The sequence below is a fragment of the Miniopterus schreibersii genome (genome assembly GCF_964146895.1).
Source record: "Miniopterus schreibersii genome assembly, chromosome: 9".
Classification (NCBI taxonomy): Eukaryota; Metazoa; Chordata; class Mammalia; order Chiroptera; family Miniopteridae; genus Miniopterus; species Miniopterus schreibersii.
This window is the reverse complement of record NC_138118.1, coordinates 2858940-2872692: the sequence shown is the minus strand read 5'-3', so window position 1 is coordinate 2872692 and position 13753 is coordinate 2858940. Positions and strand designations below refer to the sequence as shown.

Below are 13753 nucleotides of genomic sequence, written 5' to 3'. Positions count from 1 at the left end.
GTAACACCACCAATCAAATAAACCATGAAGGAAGACCCATTTTTAAAAGTAACTGCATTCATTTTTTGGCATAGGTAATAGAATCAGATAGTACATAGTTCCAAAAGCTCAAAGGATATATATGTGAGTGTGTATACTATTTGATTACTTGTTTCTCACTCCCTGTCCCAGTGCATCTTATTCTTATACACACACACACACACACACACACACACACACACACATATATATATATACAACTCCCACCAGTCCCCTCAGTAAAAGACCACTTTAATAAGCCTGTTACTCTCTGGTGGGACAGAATGGATAATGCATTGTCAAGGACTCAAGGTTAAAGATGCTCTGATCTTTTTATTTTATTTTATTAAATATATCTTTATTGATTTCAGAGAAAGGAAGGGAGAGGGAGAGAGAAACATCAATGATGAGAGTCATCACTGATCAGTTGCCTCCTGCACCCTGCCCACTGGGGATCAAACCCGCAACCTGGGCATGTGCCCTGACCAGGATTGGAACTGAGATCTCCTGGATCCTAGGTCGATGCTCAATCACTGAGCCACGCCTGACCGGGCAAGACCCTCTGATCTTGAAGATGTATATCACCTAGCTCAAGCCAAGAGCTTATTTTCCTGAACTATATTCAATAAAGTGGAGTCCTCTGCTCAAGCTGGCACAGAGTGCAGGCAGAAAGCTTGCCAACAAATCCCAATGGGCCACCAACTCTGAAGTGAGACCCCAGAGGTTTTGTATTGCCCTGGTGTGGTGCATTATTTGTTAGGTACTGTATTTTAGAATCCATGTATTTCCTCCATCTGTTCCCTTGCCACGCTGGGGTCATGAAGTGTGATTTCTGCATAGTCCTTGACATTTGGTAGCTAAAAGCTCTCACATACATAGTGGCAACTGAAGGAGCCCATTTCCTTTCCCTGCCCTTTCATGGACTGTGGAACTGAGGCCATGTGGTAAATGGAAAAGAAGTGTTGGCTGGAGCAAAAAGACCTGGAGTAAAGTTCCCGTTCTGACCCCTCACTGAGTTATGTGACCTTGGCCCCTCTTTGGCTTAACTTTTCCATCTGTGAGAGACAGCAATTACTATCTGCTCTGATTAGTAGTCAAAGAGCTGGTGCAAGGATCAAGTGAATATGGGGAAATACCTTTCAAAATGAGTTCTTTCTGCACTAAATGGACCAAGAAGAGCGGAGTGGTCAAGAATGGAAGTCCCCCAAATCAGTGGCTCTCCCATCAGTACCAAGGACAGAAACTGTCGCTGTCAAATCTGAACAGAGGTGGCTGTTTTCCTTACCAAGAGAAAACTGGTTCTTGCCCCAAATCCCAGAACGGGTTCCTTGTGGGCAAGCACCTCCCCTCATGTCTAAAATGTTATTCTAAAAGTGCTTCTTTAATTGCCCACGTGCTCTGACTTGTCCCACTCTCACTCGTTCATCTGTTGGGGAAATGCTCCTGCAGAGGAATTTTATTTTGAGTCTACTCTCTCTACTTGTGCCTATGCCGGAGCCCATCGTCTGGCCTCCCCTTCATGGATTAGAAACCAGCGCCAAGGATACTAAGAATGAACAAAGTATTCTAAAGTCAAAGCCAACAGACCTACACTGCCGCCTCCCTCATTGGCGGGAGAGTCCGCTGACGGTGGGCAGCATCGGGCCCTGTCCGCGGGCACCCTCTGGTGGCAGCAGCATGCAACTGCGTCACCGCGAGAGAGGTGAGGAGTACTGCAGCGCCTCCTCGCGTTAGTCCGGAAGATGCGCCGAGGGCAAAGGAACAGGATCAGGTAAACGGTCCAAGGACCAGCGCCCGGGGCACTGCTGGGTACTCAGCTGTGACTGCACTGATTGGGCGCGAGGATTGTGCACCGGAGTCTTAAACTCGAGTACGCACGTGTGTAGGTTCATGTATGTTTGTTGTGTCCAGGTACTTGAGCCCTGTGTACTTGCTGTGTTAAATGTGTGCTGTCTGTGTGAGAGCACGTGTTACACGTGGGTAGGCTGGTGGTGGGGAGGTCCGCGCCTCCAGTGCGGGGTGGAGTCCTCACGGAGGCGTGAAATTGGTTTGGAGCAAACACATTACGGAAAGCAATTACCGGGGAGAGGTTCTGGGCCCGCGGGACCGGCAGCCAGGAGGCTGGGGAGGAAGCTCCCTGGCTTGCAAAAATGTCTGGATGTCTGACCCCAGAAAGGGCCTTCCTAACACTGGCTGGCTAAGGGGAGAGCCTGTGAAGTTGGGCAGCAGTCTCTCCTACTGACTACTCCACACCGCCTTTCTTCCCTTACTCCCTCCCTATTTAAAATGCTCTCCAAATGTGGTCAGAAATCCTTACCCCTTATCACTGCTGGAGAGGTACCTGCTGTGAAGCCTTCCCAGGTGTCTGCCATTACCGCTCACCTTCCACTTCACGCCCTCAGCTCCTGCCCCCATATGTCTTTTGCATTCATTCCATTGCCCCTTGTATTTGAACTAATTATTTACACCCTTGTTTCTCAGATTAGATGGAAAATTCACTGAGGGCAGGAAGAGGTCTCATTCCCAGCTATACACCTAGTGCTCAAAACCTGGGGCTCAGGAAGCAAAAAACGAATGAAGCAGATGGTATTCAACACAATTTCCAAGGTGGGGGGGGGGAGACAGAGAGGGTACAGGAGGGATACATGGTAATGGAAGGAGACTTGACTTGGGGTGGTAAACACATAATACAACCTATAGGTGATGGACTGTAGAACTGTACACCTGAAACCTATATAATTTTATGAACCAATCTCACCCCAATAAATTCAATAAGAGAGAGAGAAAATTCCATCGAAATGCATAAACAGGGCTCTCTCAGGAAAGTCAGGAATCCTCGAGAGTGGGGATTCTTAGAGCTTCAAACATCTTCCACAAGCCGGCGACGCCACATTCATATCCCCAGACCGCCCCTTGTCCCTGAATTCTAGACTCGCAGATCCGAATGACCTTGTACCGCAGCCTCTTTGAGACAGACGCCCACTGGAGAGCTCCCAAATTGAACTTCCGACACCCCCCCACCCCCCCAACTGCCCCTTCTCACCTACCCCACCTTAGTAATCAGCAGCACCGTCCAGCCTGCCGGTCAGCCGGGACACTGGGGGGTCCTGGGCTGCAGTGTCCTCCGGCAAGTCCCGCAGGGCCCGGGAAAAGGGTCTCGGCTGCTGCTTCCCCACCTCCGCCCGGACCCCGGCAGCAGCCGCCCCACGGCCTCTGGTTCTCCCTCCCCAGCCCCACTCCAGCCACTCCGCGCGAGAGCCATCTTTGAAAACCTAAAACAGTTCGCGTCGCTCCCCCGGCTCTCCCCCACGCACTACTTACACGCGGCTGGCTCCTCCCAGCCGTCAACATAAATGTCACCTCCTCCGCGAGGGGGCTTCCCTGCCGCCCAGTCTCCACACAGCGCCCACTCACTCGGTCGGTCGCGCCTCAGTTCCGCGCGTTTCAACCGGCCCTTCCCCGCCGTCTGCCTTCGCGCCGCCACGGGACCGACCGACGGCCAGGCCTCCGCGCGCGTGGGCCGCAGGCGGCACCGGAAACCAGGGTGAACCGACGCGCGGAAAGTGGGGGTTCCCCCCCAGGCCCCCGAGCTCGCCTGGGAGGCCCCGACACACACTGTAACGCTGTACCTGCCGCGCGGACGCCGCTCCCCGACCCCGGCCCTTAAAACCCGCGCCAACTGCTCCCTGAGGTGCGGCCTGGACGCCCCGCAGCCCGCAGGACCGCCGTGGGCCCGGGCTGCCGGCGCGGACCCTCCCCGTCAGGCCGCCCCGTCCTCGCGCCGCGTCTACAGGTCCAAACCCCGCCGGTCAGCCCAAGGCCGGAGAGGCCAGGTGGGAAGACGGACTCACTCACCTCAGCCCCGCTCCGCCTCAGCCGCTCGCCCCGTCGTCCCGTCGAACTTCGCGCCCTCCAAGCCCCGCCCCCGACGCTGACGCCCTCCAAGCCCCGCCCCTCCGCCTCCGGCGCTTCTGGCCCCGCCCCCTCCGCCTCGCGCCCTCAGGACCAGCCCTGAGCCGCTACGCTCCCAGCTGTTGGCGGGAAAAAAAAAAGAAAAAAAAAAAAAAAATCCGCGAACTCCCGCGCGTGCGCACTCCGGCGCCCAGGGAACTCTGCCTAGCAACCCTTGTCACTGCTCACAGCGCACTTGATTGGCTGCGCTGCTCCGGTCAGCTCCACCTACCCCCTGCAGGTGCAGGACGGCTCCCGGCGGCTGGAGACCTCTGCAGGTTCTTAAAATCCTGGGACCCTCTCCTGTCTTGTTTTACAGCCCAGAGAGGGGAAGAGACTTATGCTCTATAAGTTAAGGACAGAGCAGGACTAGAACCCAAGGGGGTAACTCTCAGCTCAGCTCCTGCCACCACAAAGATAAACTGAAGGAGCAGATAAAGAGAGGCAGGTACCAGGTGTGCAAGAGAGAGAACTTTTGGGGTTTTTAATTTTTCCCTAAACCTGGGTCCTCCACTCTCTCCTAAACCATGATCACCCCTCCATGCTTGCCCATCCATGCACCCACCTTCCTGTTGGCCTTTCTGTCCCTACCTCACTTTCCAGCTCCCAGGCTGCGTTACTGTCCTGCCCCACTGTCTGCACTGCCTCATCTGCTGAGGCTCTGCCCTACCCGAGTTATTCACCGGCCGGCTGTCCTTTGGGCCTTTCTGACACTATCACTGGTGGCGATCCCGCCACATCATGAGCCAGAGGAGCAGGGATCTGCCTGGGATCCCTCAACAGCTGGTGGATGCCAAAGGGGGAAGGTGACGCAGCTGGCACCTTGGGGAAGACCCAGTCTGCCCATCCCGAGTCCCCTGTGAGTGGGCCAGCTCAGAGGCAGACCTGTGGGAGACAGTACCAAACAACACGGATCTGGAGACTTTAATGTGCATAAAGGTATGGACCGGCAGAGGGGACCTCAGGAGATCCCCAGGAGGAGAGTATCACTTGCCACGAGTCCTGGCTCTCTCTCCAGCAAACGTGGTCCATCCGCCTCTCCATGGTTGGGAATGGCAGCATCCCACTGTGCCTGTGGAGATGACCTCCTGCTGAGAGGGCCACCTTGGCTTGAGTTGGTTCAGTTCAGTCCTGGGTTCGGAGCGCTGTGAGAAGCGGGCCAGCACCCCTGATGCCTGGGGCATTTGCTTTCAGGCTCTCTCAAAATGCAGTGTTCATCTGGAAGGAGAGGTGTGCATTCAGAGAGGTCCGGTGTCCTGGGAGGCAGGCTGGTTCTGGCCAGGACCCTGCCCCCAATTCTGCTCTTGTCTCCTACTCCCCACCCCAAATACTCTCACTAGGACTGTCCACAGAACCCAGGACTCACCTAATAGAGCACGTCCTCGAAGTCCAGCTGCAGGTAGCGGAGCAGGCGGGGCGGCAGGGGAAGGCGGGGCAGGGCGTGGGGCAGGCAGGCCTCCAGGTGAGCTCGGAGCGCACAGCGGCTTAGGTGCTGCAGGGATCTGGGCTGCCGCACCAAGGCGAAGAGGGAGGAGTAGAAACGGTGGTGCTTCTGGGGACAGAACGGGGGTGGGGGGGGACTCGTCGAGGCAGCCTTGGACAAGTGGCACCCACTCCTCCCACAGAGGGAAGCTGGTGGCCGGTGGGTGTCTTCAGGAGCCTCTTGGGAGTAGGGAGGGTTTGAGGTGTTCACTGTAAGTTTTCTTCTTCTGGGGCAATGAGAGGGTCTCTGGATAATTTCTGTGGGGCAGAGTGGGGGGACTGATGGGGCTTCCCTTTAGGAGTCCCTTGGGCGGGCTGAGTGATTGTTTGGTCAGGGCCCTGGAGTCTAACCTGTAGGATTTCTGCAGGCACCAGGCCCATGGCCTCCTCAGGAAGCTTCACAACGCTGTAGGTGTTCATCAGGACCTCAAGGGTCCGAGGGGACGTGCACCAGCGTTCCAGCACCTGGGGAGATAGAGGTGGTCAGCATTCCCAGGGCTACCTCATACTGCAGGCCCCAGTCAGTCTACGCAGGATGGCCAGCCAGCCCTAGACCAGCTGTCCTGGGTTAGAATACCTCCCCCAAAAGATATGTGGACATCCTAATCCCCAGGACTTCTAAAGGTGATCTATTTAGAAATAGGATCTTTGCAGATGTAGTCAAGTTAAAATGAGCTCATTAGGGTGACTCCTAATCCAATATGACTGTTGTCTTTATAAGAGAAAACATGGTGCCGAAGGGTCATGGGTTCGATTCCCAGTTGAGGGCATGTACCTGGGTTGCAGGTTCAATCCCCGGCTCTGGTCGGGGCTCATGCAGTAGGCAACCAATGTTTCTCTCTCACATCAATGCTTCTCTCTGCCTCTTTCTCTCTCCCCCTCCCTCCCTCCCACTCTCTCTAAAAAATCAATGAAGAAAATATCGTCTGGTAAGGATTAACAACAACAAAAAAGAAAAAAGAGAAACACAGACATCACGCAGAGAGAACACCATGTAACGGTGGAGGAAGAGATTGGAGTGATGAATCTACAAGCCAAGGAATGCCACGGATCGTGGGCACCACTAGAAGCTTGGGGACAGGCATGGAACAGATTCTCCCTCAGAGCCTCTGGAAGAAACCAGCACCTGGATTTCACATCTTCAGCCTCCAGAACTATGAGGGAGTGTATTTCTAAGACTTTAAGCCACCCAGTTTATGGTGCTTTGCTGTGGCTGTGACAGAAAACCAATACATGAGCTAACATTTCTATTGTGCATAATATATGCCAGATACTTTTCTTAGCACTTTACACATATTAAGTCTCTTAACCGTTGTCCCTACAAGGTCTGAACTCTTATTATCCCCATTTGACAGACAAGGGAAACTGAGGCACAGAGAAATTAAGTAACTTGCCCGAGTTACAGTTCCAGCAACCCAAGCCTGGCGGTGTGGCTCTTGGCATTTAACTACTATACTCTATCACCTTGCTCTGCCGTCTGCCTCTACAAGGCTCTCTGCTGGATGTTTCTGGATGGGAAAGGGGTCCCTGACTTGAGTTTGGAGCTCTTGAGAGGAAATATTAATGAATTTGCCCGATGCTAAGTGAGGGGTAGCGATCGCTACAAGGGGGGGGCAGGGGAGCAGGGTTGGGTGGTCAGGGAGGGATTTGCAGAGCAGGGGATTGGGGCTGTGAGGGTGAGGGGAACTCAGGAGCCCGGACGGTGCTCAGGGAGAAGCTATGAGGCCAGCAGAAGCCTGACGTAGGAGTGGGGGTGGGATCACGTTGGAGCCAGATGTATTCTCTCATTTCTTCATTCAGCAAATATATACTGAGGGCTACTGTGGGCCAAGCACTGGGGACGTAGCAGTGAGGAGAACAGACAGGTCCTTGTCATCGGGCAGTTTCTATTTCAAATGGAAAACACAGTTTACAGATACGCTGCTGCAAAGGAAAATCAGTAAGCTCGGAGACGGAGTGTGGTTGAGAGGGCACAGTCCTAGGCAGGTGGTCAAAGAAGGCCGTGAGGGGTGAGCCATGCCAGGGAGCTGCCCCTCCTGGGGGCTGACCACGTGGTCACAAAGGCAACCACGCACAGGTCGGACACACACAGGTACCATCATACCCATAAACAGATTCATGCTTCCTCTTCTCCATCTCTTGCTATATGTCAAGCTGCAAGCTGTCGCCACAGATTCTTTATAAAATCAGAGTGCCATCTTCCAGGCAGCATCCCTGGACCTACCCCTCCCTCCCCACACATATAACATTAGAGGCTTGACACACCCTGCACAAGGAGAGGAGACCCTTCCGCCTGGCTGGCTGCGAGGGCTGCCCATAATGGGCACTGCCGGGTAATGGGAGCAGATGGAAGGCCTTGTCTAGGAAACAGGACCCCTGGAGGAAGCATCCCACACACCCAGGGCCCTCTGCTTTTGGCCCTGCATCTGGGCAGCGCTCACAGGAGCTGCCCCAGCCCGTCTGCCCAGGGCAGGCCTCTTTGCCTCACTCCTTAGAGCTAGGGAAACGCAGGCTGGTTACATCCAATTTTCCTGCTCTACCCGCTCCTCCTGCCTGTGGCTGGGGCCAGTCTCTCTGTCCATCCTGGCCCTTGCTGATTTGTCTCTACACCCTGCCTGGAATGCCTATGCCTCCAGCTCTTCAAGCACAGCCTGTCCCAAGTCCTACCCCCTCCGGGAAGCCTCCTGTTTTCCAACCTACATCTCTCTCCCTTGTCTAATGATACCTTACACTGGGATAACATCTAACAGCTTTCCAAGTGCGTTCGCATACACCCTTGGGCTGTGGAACAGGGCTAGCTAACAGGTGTCAAACAGTGTCTGGTGTGTGGGCAGGACTGTGCTGGCTCCTACTATTACCCTCTGTGCTCCAATAGCTTTTCAGCACTGTCAGGTCACAGGGAACTTGGGTTCAAAAACTGCCAGTGACTTGCCTATAGTCATACAAACAAGCATCAAAGGCTGGTCTCCTGAGTGCCCAGTCCACTGTGGTGGCCCCTAGAGAGCCGGCTGGGGCTGGCAGTGGTCCCAGATGGGCCGTGGAGGCCTCCTAGCAGGAAGGAGTTGCTCACCAGAGAACAGGCACCCCAGCCAAGCCTGGGACAGCTGCCCGATCTTGGAAAGTGGATCCTGCGCTTTCTGATCGTGAAGGGATGAATGGGGCAATTTGCTGTGTGGCCTCCTTGGTCCAAGAGGCAGGGAGGAGCAGGGTGAGGGGCGGGCAGTGGGGTCCCGGGAAATCTGCCTGCTGTTCCGCCTTCTCCTCCCACCCTGTCCCCGACTCCGGGAAATCATTAGCTGTCAGAGCCACCATCAGATTACAGGGAATTGCTTGTCTCCTAATTATCTGGTGTTAATAGGAGATTAATTAGTGTTAATTGTTGATTTTCTTGTATTCTCCCAAAGGGGAGACCAATCTGCCGAACTCTCAGGCTGTTTAATTATTTGGTCTTGCTTAGGAATCTAGACAGATGCTTCTAGGTCTGTGAGTGAAGGGGAGAGGAGAGGACAGCAGGGAGCGTCCAGGATGGGGCTGGGCTGGGCAGGACAAGCAGGGAGACAGGGCAGAGGGACCTTCCCACAACTGTATTAGTCCTGACCCAACTCCTCGGAGAACAGGGTTCCCTGCCCAAGGCCCAGTGCCCTTCATGACATCATATAACCCCCACCAGACACGACACAGCATGGGACAGGGCCCCCTGCCCAGGCATCAGTAACACAGGTCCTCCAGTTGAACCCACTTTGGGGAAATTAACATAAAATCAGAAACAGATTGGAAATTAACTGTGAAAGGTTTTTTTCTCAGGTGCCAGGACAGCTGCGGCTGGACTGGGTGATGCCTGCCCTGCCAAGTGCTCAGAAACCAGGACCAACTCATCCAAACCAGGACCCTCATCGCCCAGGCTCATCGAGTGTCTCATTGATGGGTCCCACAGCCAGGCAGAGGTTCCTAAGTGCTCCTTTTACCAGCTCGCTCCTTCTGCCCACAGTCCCAGGCCCTCCTTTAGGACTCTTCCAATCTTATAATCTGGCCCCACTGCCCTCGGTCCATCTCCACCACACATGCACACACGTGCACACGCCCAGGATACATGTATACATGCACACACACGTATGACACGCGCACACCAGCACACGCACACGCACACACACACACACACACACACACACACACCCCTCTTCTGTGGCCTCACCTTTGCCCCTGTTGGGCTTTGCTGACTTGTGGCATGAAAGACAGACCGAACTGACCTATCAAATGCCCAAACGGCCCGGGCTGCCTCCAGAGCATGTGGCAGCACAGATCTGGGCCTCTTCTTCGTTGCCCTCCCTCTGCCACAGCCCCATACCTTGGGGAGAGCCCCAGGCCAGACTCGGACAGCACCGTGGTTGAGCAGGGCTCGCACTGCATGCTCGGGGTTCTGCGCCAAGGCTGAGGGTGGGCCCTGTAGAGCACAGTGCAGGGCCGTGTGTCCCCCATAGTCCATGGCGTTGACACTGACACCGCAGGACAGGAGTAGCTCCACGATGGCCGCATGGCCACGGCGACAGGCCAGATGCAGGGGCCGCCGCTTGTCCTGGTCGGCAGCATCTGCGTCGGCACCGGCTGAGAGCAGCAAGTGGCACAGCTGGAGGCAGCGGGCTGTGGTGGCTTCAGCATCCGTGGGGGATGTGCAGCGGGTGTCACAGGCAACCAGCAGCGGCGTCCAGCCTTCGGCATCACGGGCATCTGGGCATGCTCCCCGTCTTAAAAGTAGGTCTGCCAGCTCCACATGGCCAAGCCGGGCAGCCACATGCAAAGGGGTCTCTTCTTCTTCCTCGGACCGACCATCCACTTTCGCCCCAAACCTCAGGAGCAGCTCCGCACACCTAGTGAGGGCGGGGGGGGGGGAGAGAAAAATGGGGCACAGTCCTTCACCCCTGCATCCCCACCAGTCTGAGCAAAGCAAGCCCGGGGGAGCTTTTGTGGCTCCTGGTTCTGTATGCCTCACCTCCCATCTCATCCCTGGTCAACATTCTGAGGACATTATGCTAAGTGATATAAGCCAGTCACAAAAGGACAAACACTATGTGATTTCACTTATAAGAGGTAGTCAGAGAAGTCAAATTCATAGACAGAAGCCCAGCCGGCATGGCTCAGGGGTTGAGCATCGACCTAGGAGATTGTGGTTCGATTCCTGCTCAGGGCACATGCCCAGGTTTCGGGCTCGATCCCCAGTGGGGGGTGTGCAGGAGGCAGCCGATCGATGTTGATGTTTCTCTCTCATCAATATTTCTATCTCTCTCTCCCTCTTTCTTCTCGCTCTCTAAAATAAAATCAATAAAAATATATTTTTAAAAAATATATCTTTATTGATTTCAGAGAGAGGAAGGGAGGGAGAGAGAGAGAAACATCAATGATGAGAGAGTCATTGATTGGCTGCCTCCTGCACACCCCCTGCCGGGCATGTGCCCTGACTGGGAATCAAACTGCGATCTCCTGGATCCTAGGTCAATGCTCAACCGCTGAGCCAGGTTAGCTAGGCAATAAAAACATATTTTAAAAAGTAATAAGATAAATTGAAAAAAAATTGTGAGGTTCCCATCCTCGAAGGTTCCCTAGACACAGGGCACAATTAGTTGGAATATTTCCTACAGTAAATGATATGATGTCACATTTGAGTATATCCACTAGTTTCTTGTGAGTTTGGTCAGCTGGACTTGGTCCCTGAGCACATTAATCAGGGTGCCTGCCAACCTGGAAATGCCAGACCTGCCAAGTTAAGAACCAGACCCTGCCCGCAGGGACCAACTCAGGCTCTACCTGGAAGTCGCTGTCCTTACAGCCTATCTGGACCACTGGATAGTTGGTCCCTGAGGGCAGGACCGTGCCCCAGTTGCTGCACTTACCACAGTCCTGGAACATAGCATAAACTTAGAACACATGAAAACTTTATAGCACAGTACGGATCCCAGGAATGAATCCAGACAAGTTCTCCAATGCAGGCCATGCAGCTGGCCCCTGCCACAGCCTTCCTCCCGCTCGGGGGAAGCAGAAACTGTCCCAAGTTCAGGCCATTCCAAAATTCCTGGGACCAGTGGTTGGATGGTTTGGGAAGCAATTGCATCCTGACTCCTTACCTGAGCCCTGACTTCTCCATCCAGCAGCCTGCCAGCCCCTGACATGCTCCCCCGTGCCCCCTGAGGTCATCGCTTTGTCTGCCCAGGAGTGGAATGGGGGTTGGGGTGAGGAGTCACTCACTCAAGGGTGCCAGCCCCCCGGCAGAGATGCAAAGGGCGTTTCCCATCCTGGTCAGGGATGTTGGGGTCGGCTCCTGCCACCAGCAGCGCATGGACACAGGAAGCGTGGCCCGCAGCACAGGCCTCATGCAGGGCTGTACGGCCCCCGGGGGCACTGTCAGGCCTCGCCCGCCGCCTCAGCAGCAGTTGCACAACATCCGTGTGGCCCCGGCTGGCTGCCACGTGCAGTGGGGTGGTCAGCTCCTCTTGGTACGTCAGAGACCAGAGTCCTAGGGAGAGAGGAGACATGGGCCTCAGACACTGGACGGAAGCAAAGAGCTGCCAGGCAGTGGGGGAGGTGGGCAGAGACCAGGAAGAGGGAGCCCGGAGCTCCATTCCCAGCCTCCCCTCTCCCCCCTACTCAGACCCCCCAGTACCCCGTACTCAGAGCGCGAATGTTGAAGCGGAAATCCCTCCATCGCTCTGGGTCGCTGGTATCAAAGATGGAATCTGGTTCCAGGCCGGTGCCGGAGTCGGCGAGGATGTGGGAGACAGAGCCCACGTCCCCGGCCAGCAACGCCTGCCAGAAGGCCAGGGCAGGTCCCGAGGCCGTGCGGGTGACGATGGGTCCCGGGCCAGATGTCGGGTGCTCTGCGGACCCGCCGCTGGGCTTCTCCACCAGCCTGGCACAGAGGGCCCGTCTGTCACCCAGGGGCTCCTCCTGCCCCCTGCACTCTTCCGGGGACCAGCTCATTAGGACAGTGTGTGAGCATATGGGAAGGGGATGGGGGAGGAGAGGTGAGGGCCAAAAGGCAAAGAGAGAAAAGGGAAACAGGCAGATGGAAGGAAAGGGTCTGTGTCCCTGAGCTGAGCCCGAGCAGAGCCTGACCCAGCCACGCGGTTCCACAAGAGCTATTCTGGGCTCCACATGACTTCACTCCTGGGCCAAGGTTTAAGCAAGCTTTGGGGTAAGGGAGACACCGCCAGGGGCTTTTTCTCTTCCTCAAGCACTTGGCACCTCTGTGCCTGATGCAGTCAGCCCAGCCCCCTGGTCTCGCCCGTCCCCGCTGCCCCTCACCCCTCTGGTGGCTGCTCCAGCGAGGCTCAGCAGCCCGGCTCTCCAGCAGCAGGTCGGCTGTGCTGTGCGGGGGAAACAGCTCCAGCAACCTCGCCAGGTCTCCGGTGTACAGGGCATTCTGCAGGGCCATGTCACGGCACAGCAGAGGCTTTGGCCGCGGGGGATCCCAGGCTGGGCGGGAGCGGGGACCCCAGGCTTGGCAGGCAGGGGCCGAGGGGAAGCACCCAAGATGGTGTCCCCAGTGGGGAGGGGACCCCCTTCTCCCAGGCATGGCTAGTTTGTGGAAGAGAGAGCCAGAGAAGCAGGACTCAGGGGGACGCCGGCAGGCAGGCGCTGGGCCGGAGCCAGGCAAGGCCCGTTGTGGGAGGGGCAGGGGAGCCAAGCCATAAATAGCCTCAGCAGTCCCAGCTGTTGGTCCTGGGGAATGAGGCTTAGGCTGGCAGAGGGAACTGAGGAGGAGCCTGGAGATCCAGTGAGGATGGCACCCTCCAACCCTGAGCTTCACCCCGAGTTGTTTCGTAACAGGACTGAAGGGACTACCCAGATGGTGGCATCGGTCACAGTTTCACAGGTAAAGGAAAACGGAGCCCAGAGGTGGGACGGGCTTGGCTCCTGGTGTGACGACTTGTTGCAGAGCAGGGACCAGAAGGGGTGGGGTGGGCTCTCCAGCTGCCACTTCTCACTCTTGCTATTACCGGCTCCACCAAGAGGCCACCAGCTGCTGGGGCTCTGATCCCAGAGGGAGAGCAGGTGGGTGCACATAACTTTTCTTGTCTTCCCAAATGTCATCAGTGAGCCCAACACCTTCACACTCCCAAACCTAAGGGAACGTTTCACGATAGTAATGACAAATGCAGAGAAGGCCCCCCATGAGTTTTCTCCTCCAGGGGTTCTTAGGAAGACAGACTCTCCCCAGGGGAATAGGACTCCCACAGGCAGCAATAGAACACCCCCATCCTGGGGACTAACACCCCACACTCATGTTAATGCTGACCCCCCACCCCATCCA

General features: G+C 55.7%; 1 protein-coding gene across 4 annotated transcripts; it reads right to left on the bottom strand.

The window, feature by feature from the left end:
• Positions 1-4420: 4420 nt before the first annotated feature.
• Positions 4421-13062, bottom strand: ASB10 (ankyrin repeat and SOCS box containing 10). Of its 4 annotated transcripts, none has more exons than XM_081147148.1 (6): positions 12111-12586; positions 11689-11956; positions 9797-10316; positions 5803-5916; positions 5336-5521; positions 4421-5187 (listed from the first exon to the last, which is right to left on the bottom strand). In XM_081147148.1, exons 1-5 carry the CDS (start codon positions 12418-12420, stop codon positions 5336-5338), a joined length of 1398 nt encoding a protein of 465 aa, XP_081003274.1. In that variant the 5' UTR covers positions 12421-12586; the 3' UTR covers positions 4421-5187. The 4 variants fall into 4 exon arrangements, with proteins under 4 accessions (XP_081003274.1, XP_081003275.1, XP_081003272.1 ...); XM_081147149.1 differs by lacking the exon at positions 12111-12586 and adding an exon at positions 12745-13062 and having other exon boundaries at positions 4863-5187; XM_081147146.1 differs by having other exon boundaries at positions 4878-5187; positions 9644-10316; positions 12111-12567.
• Positions 13063-13753: the final 691 nt, after the last annotated feature.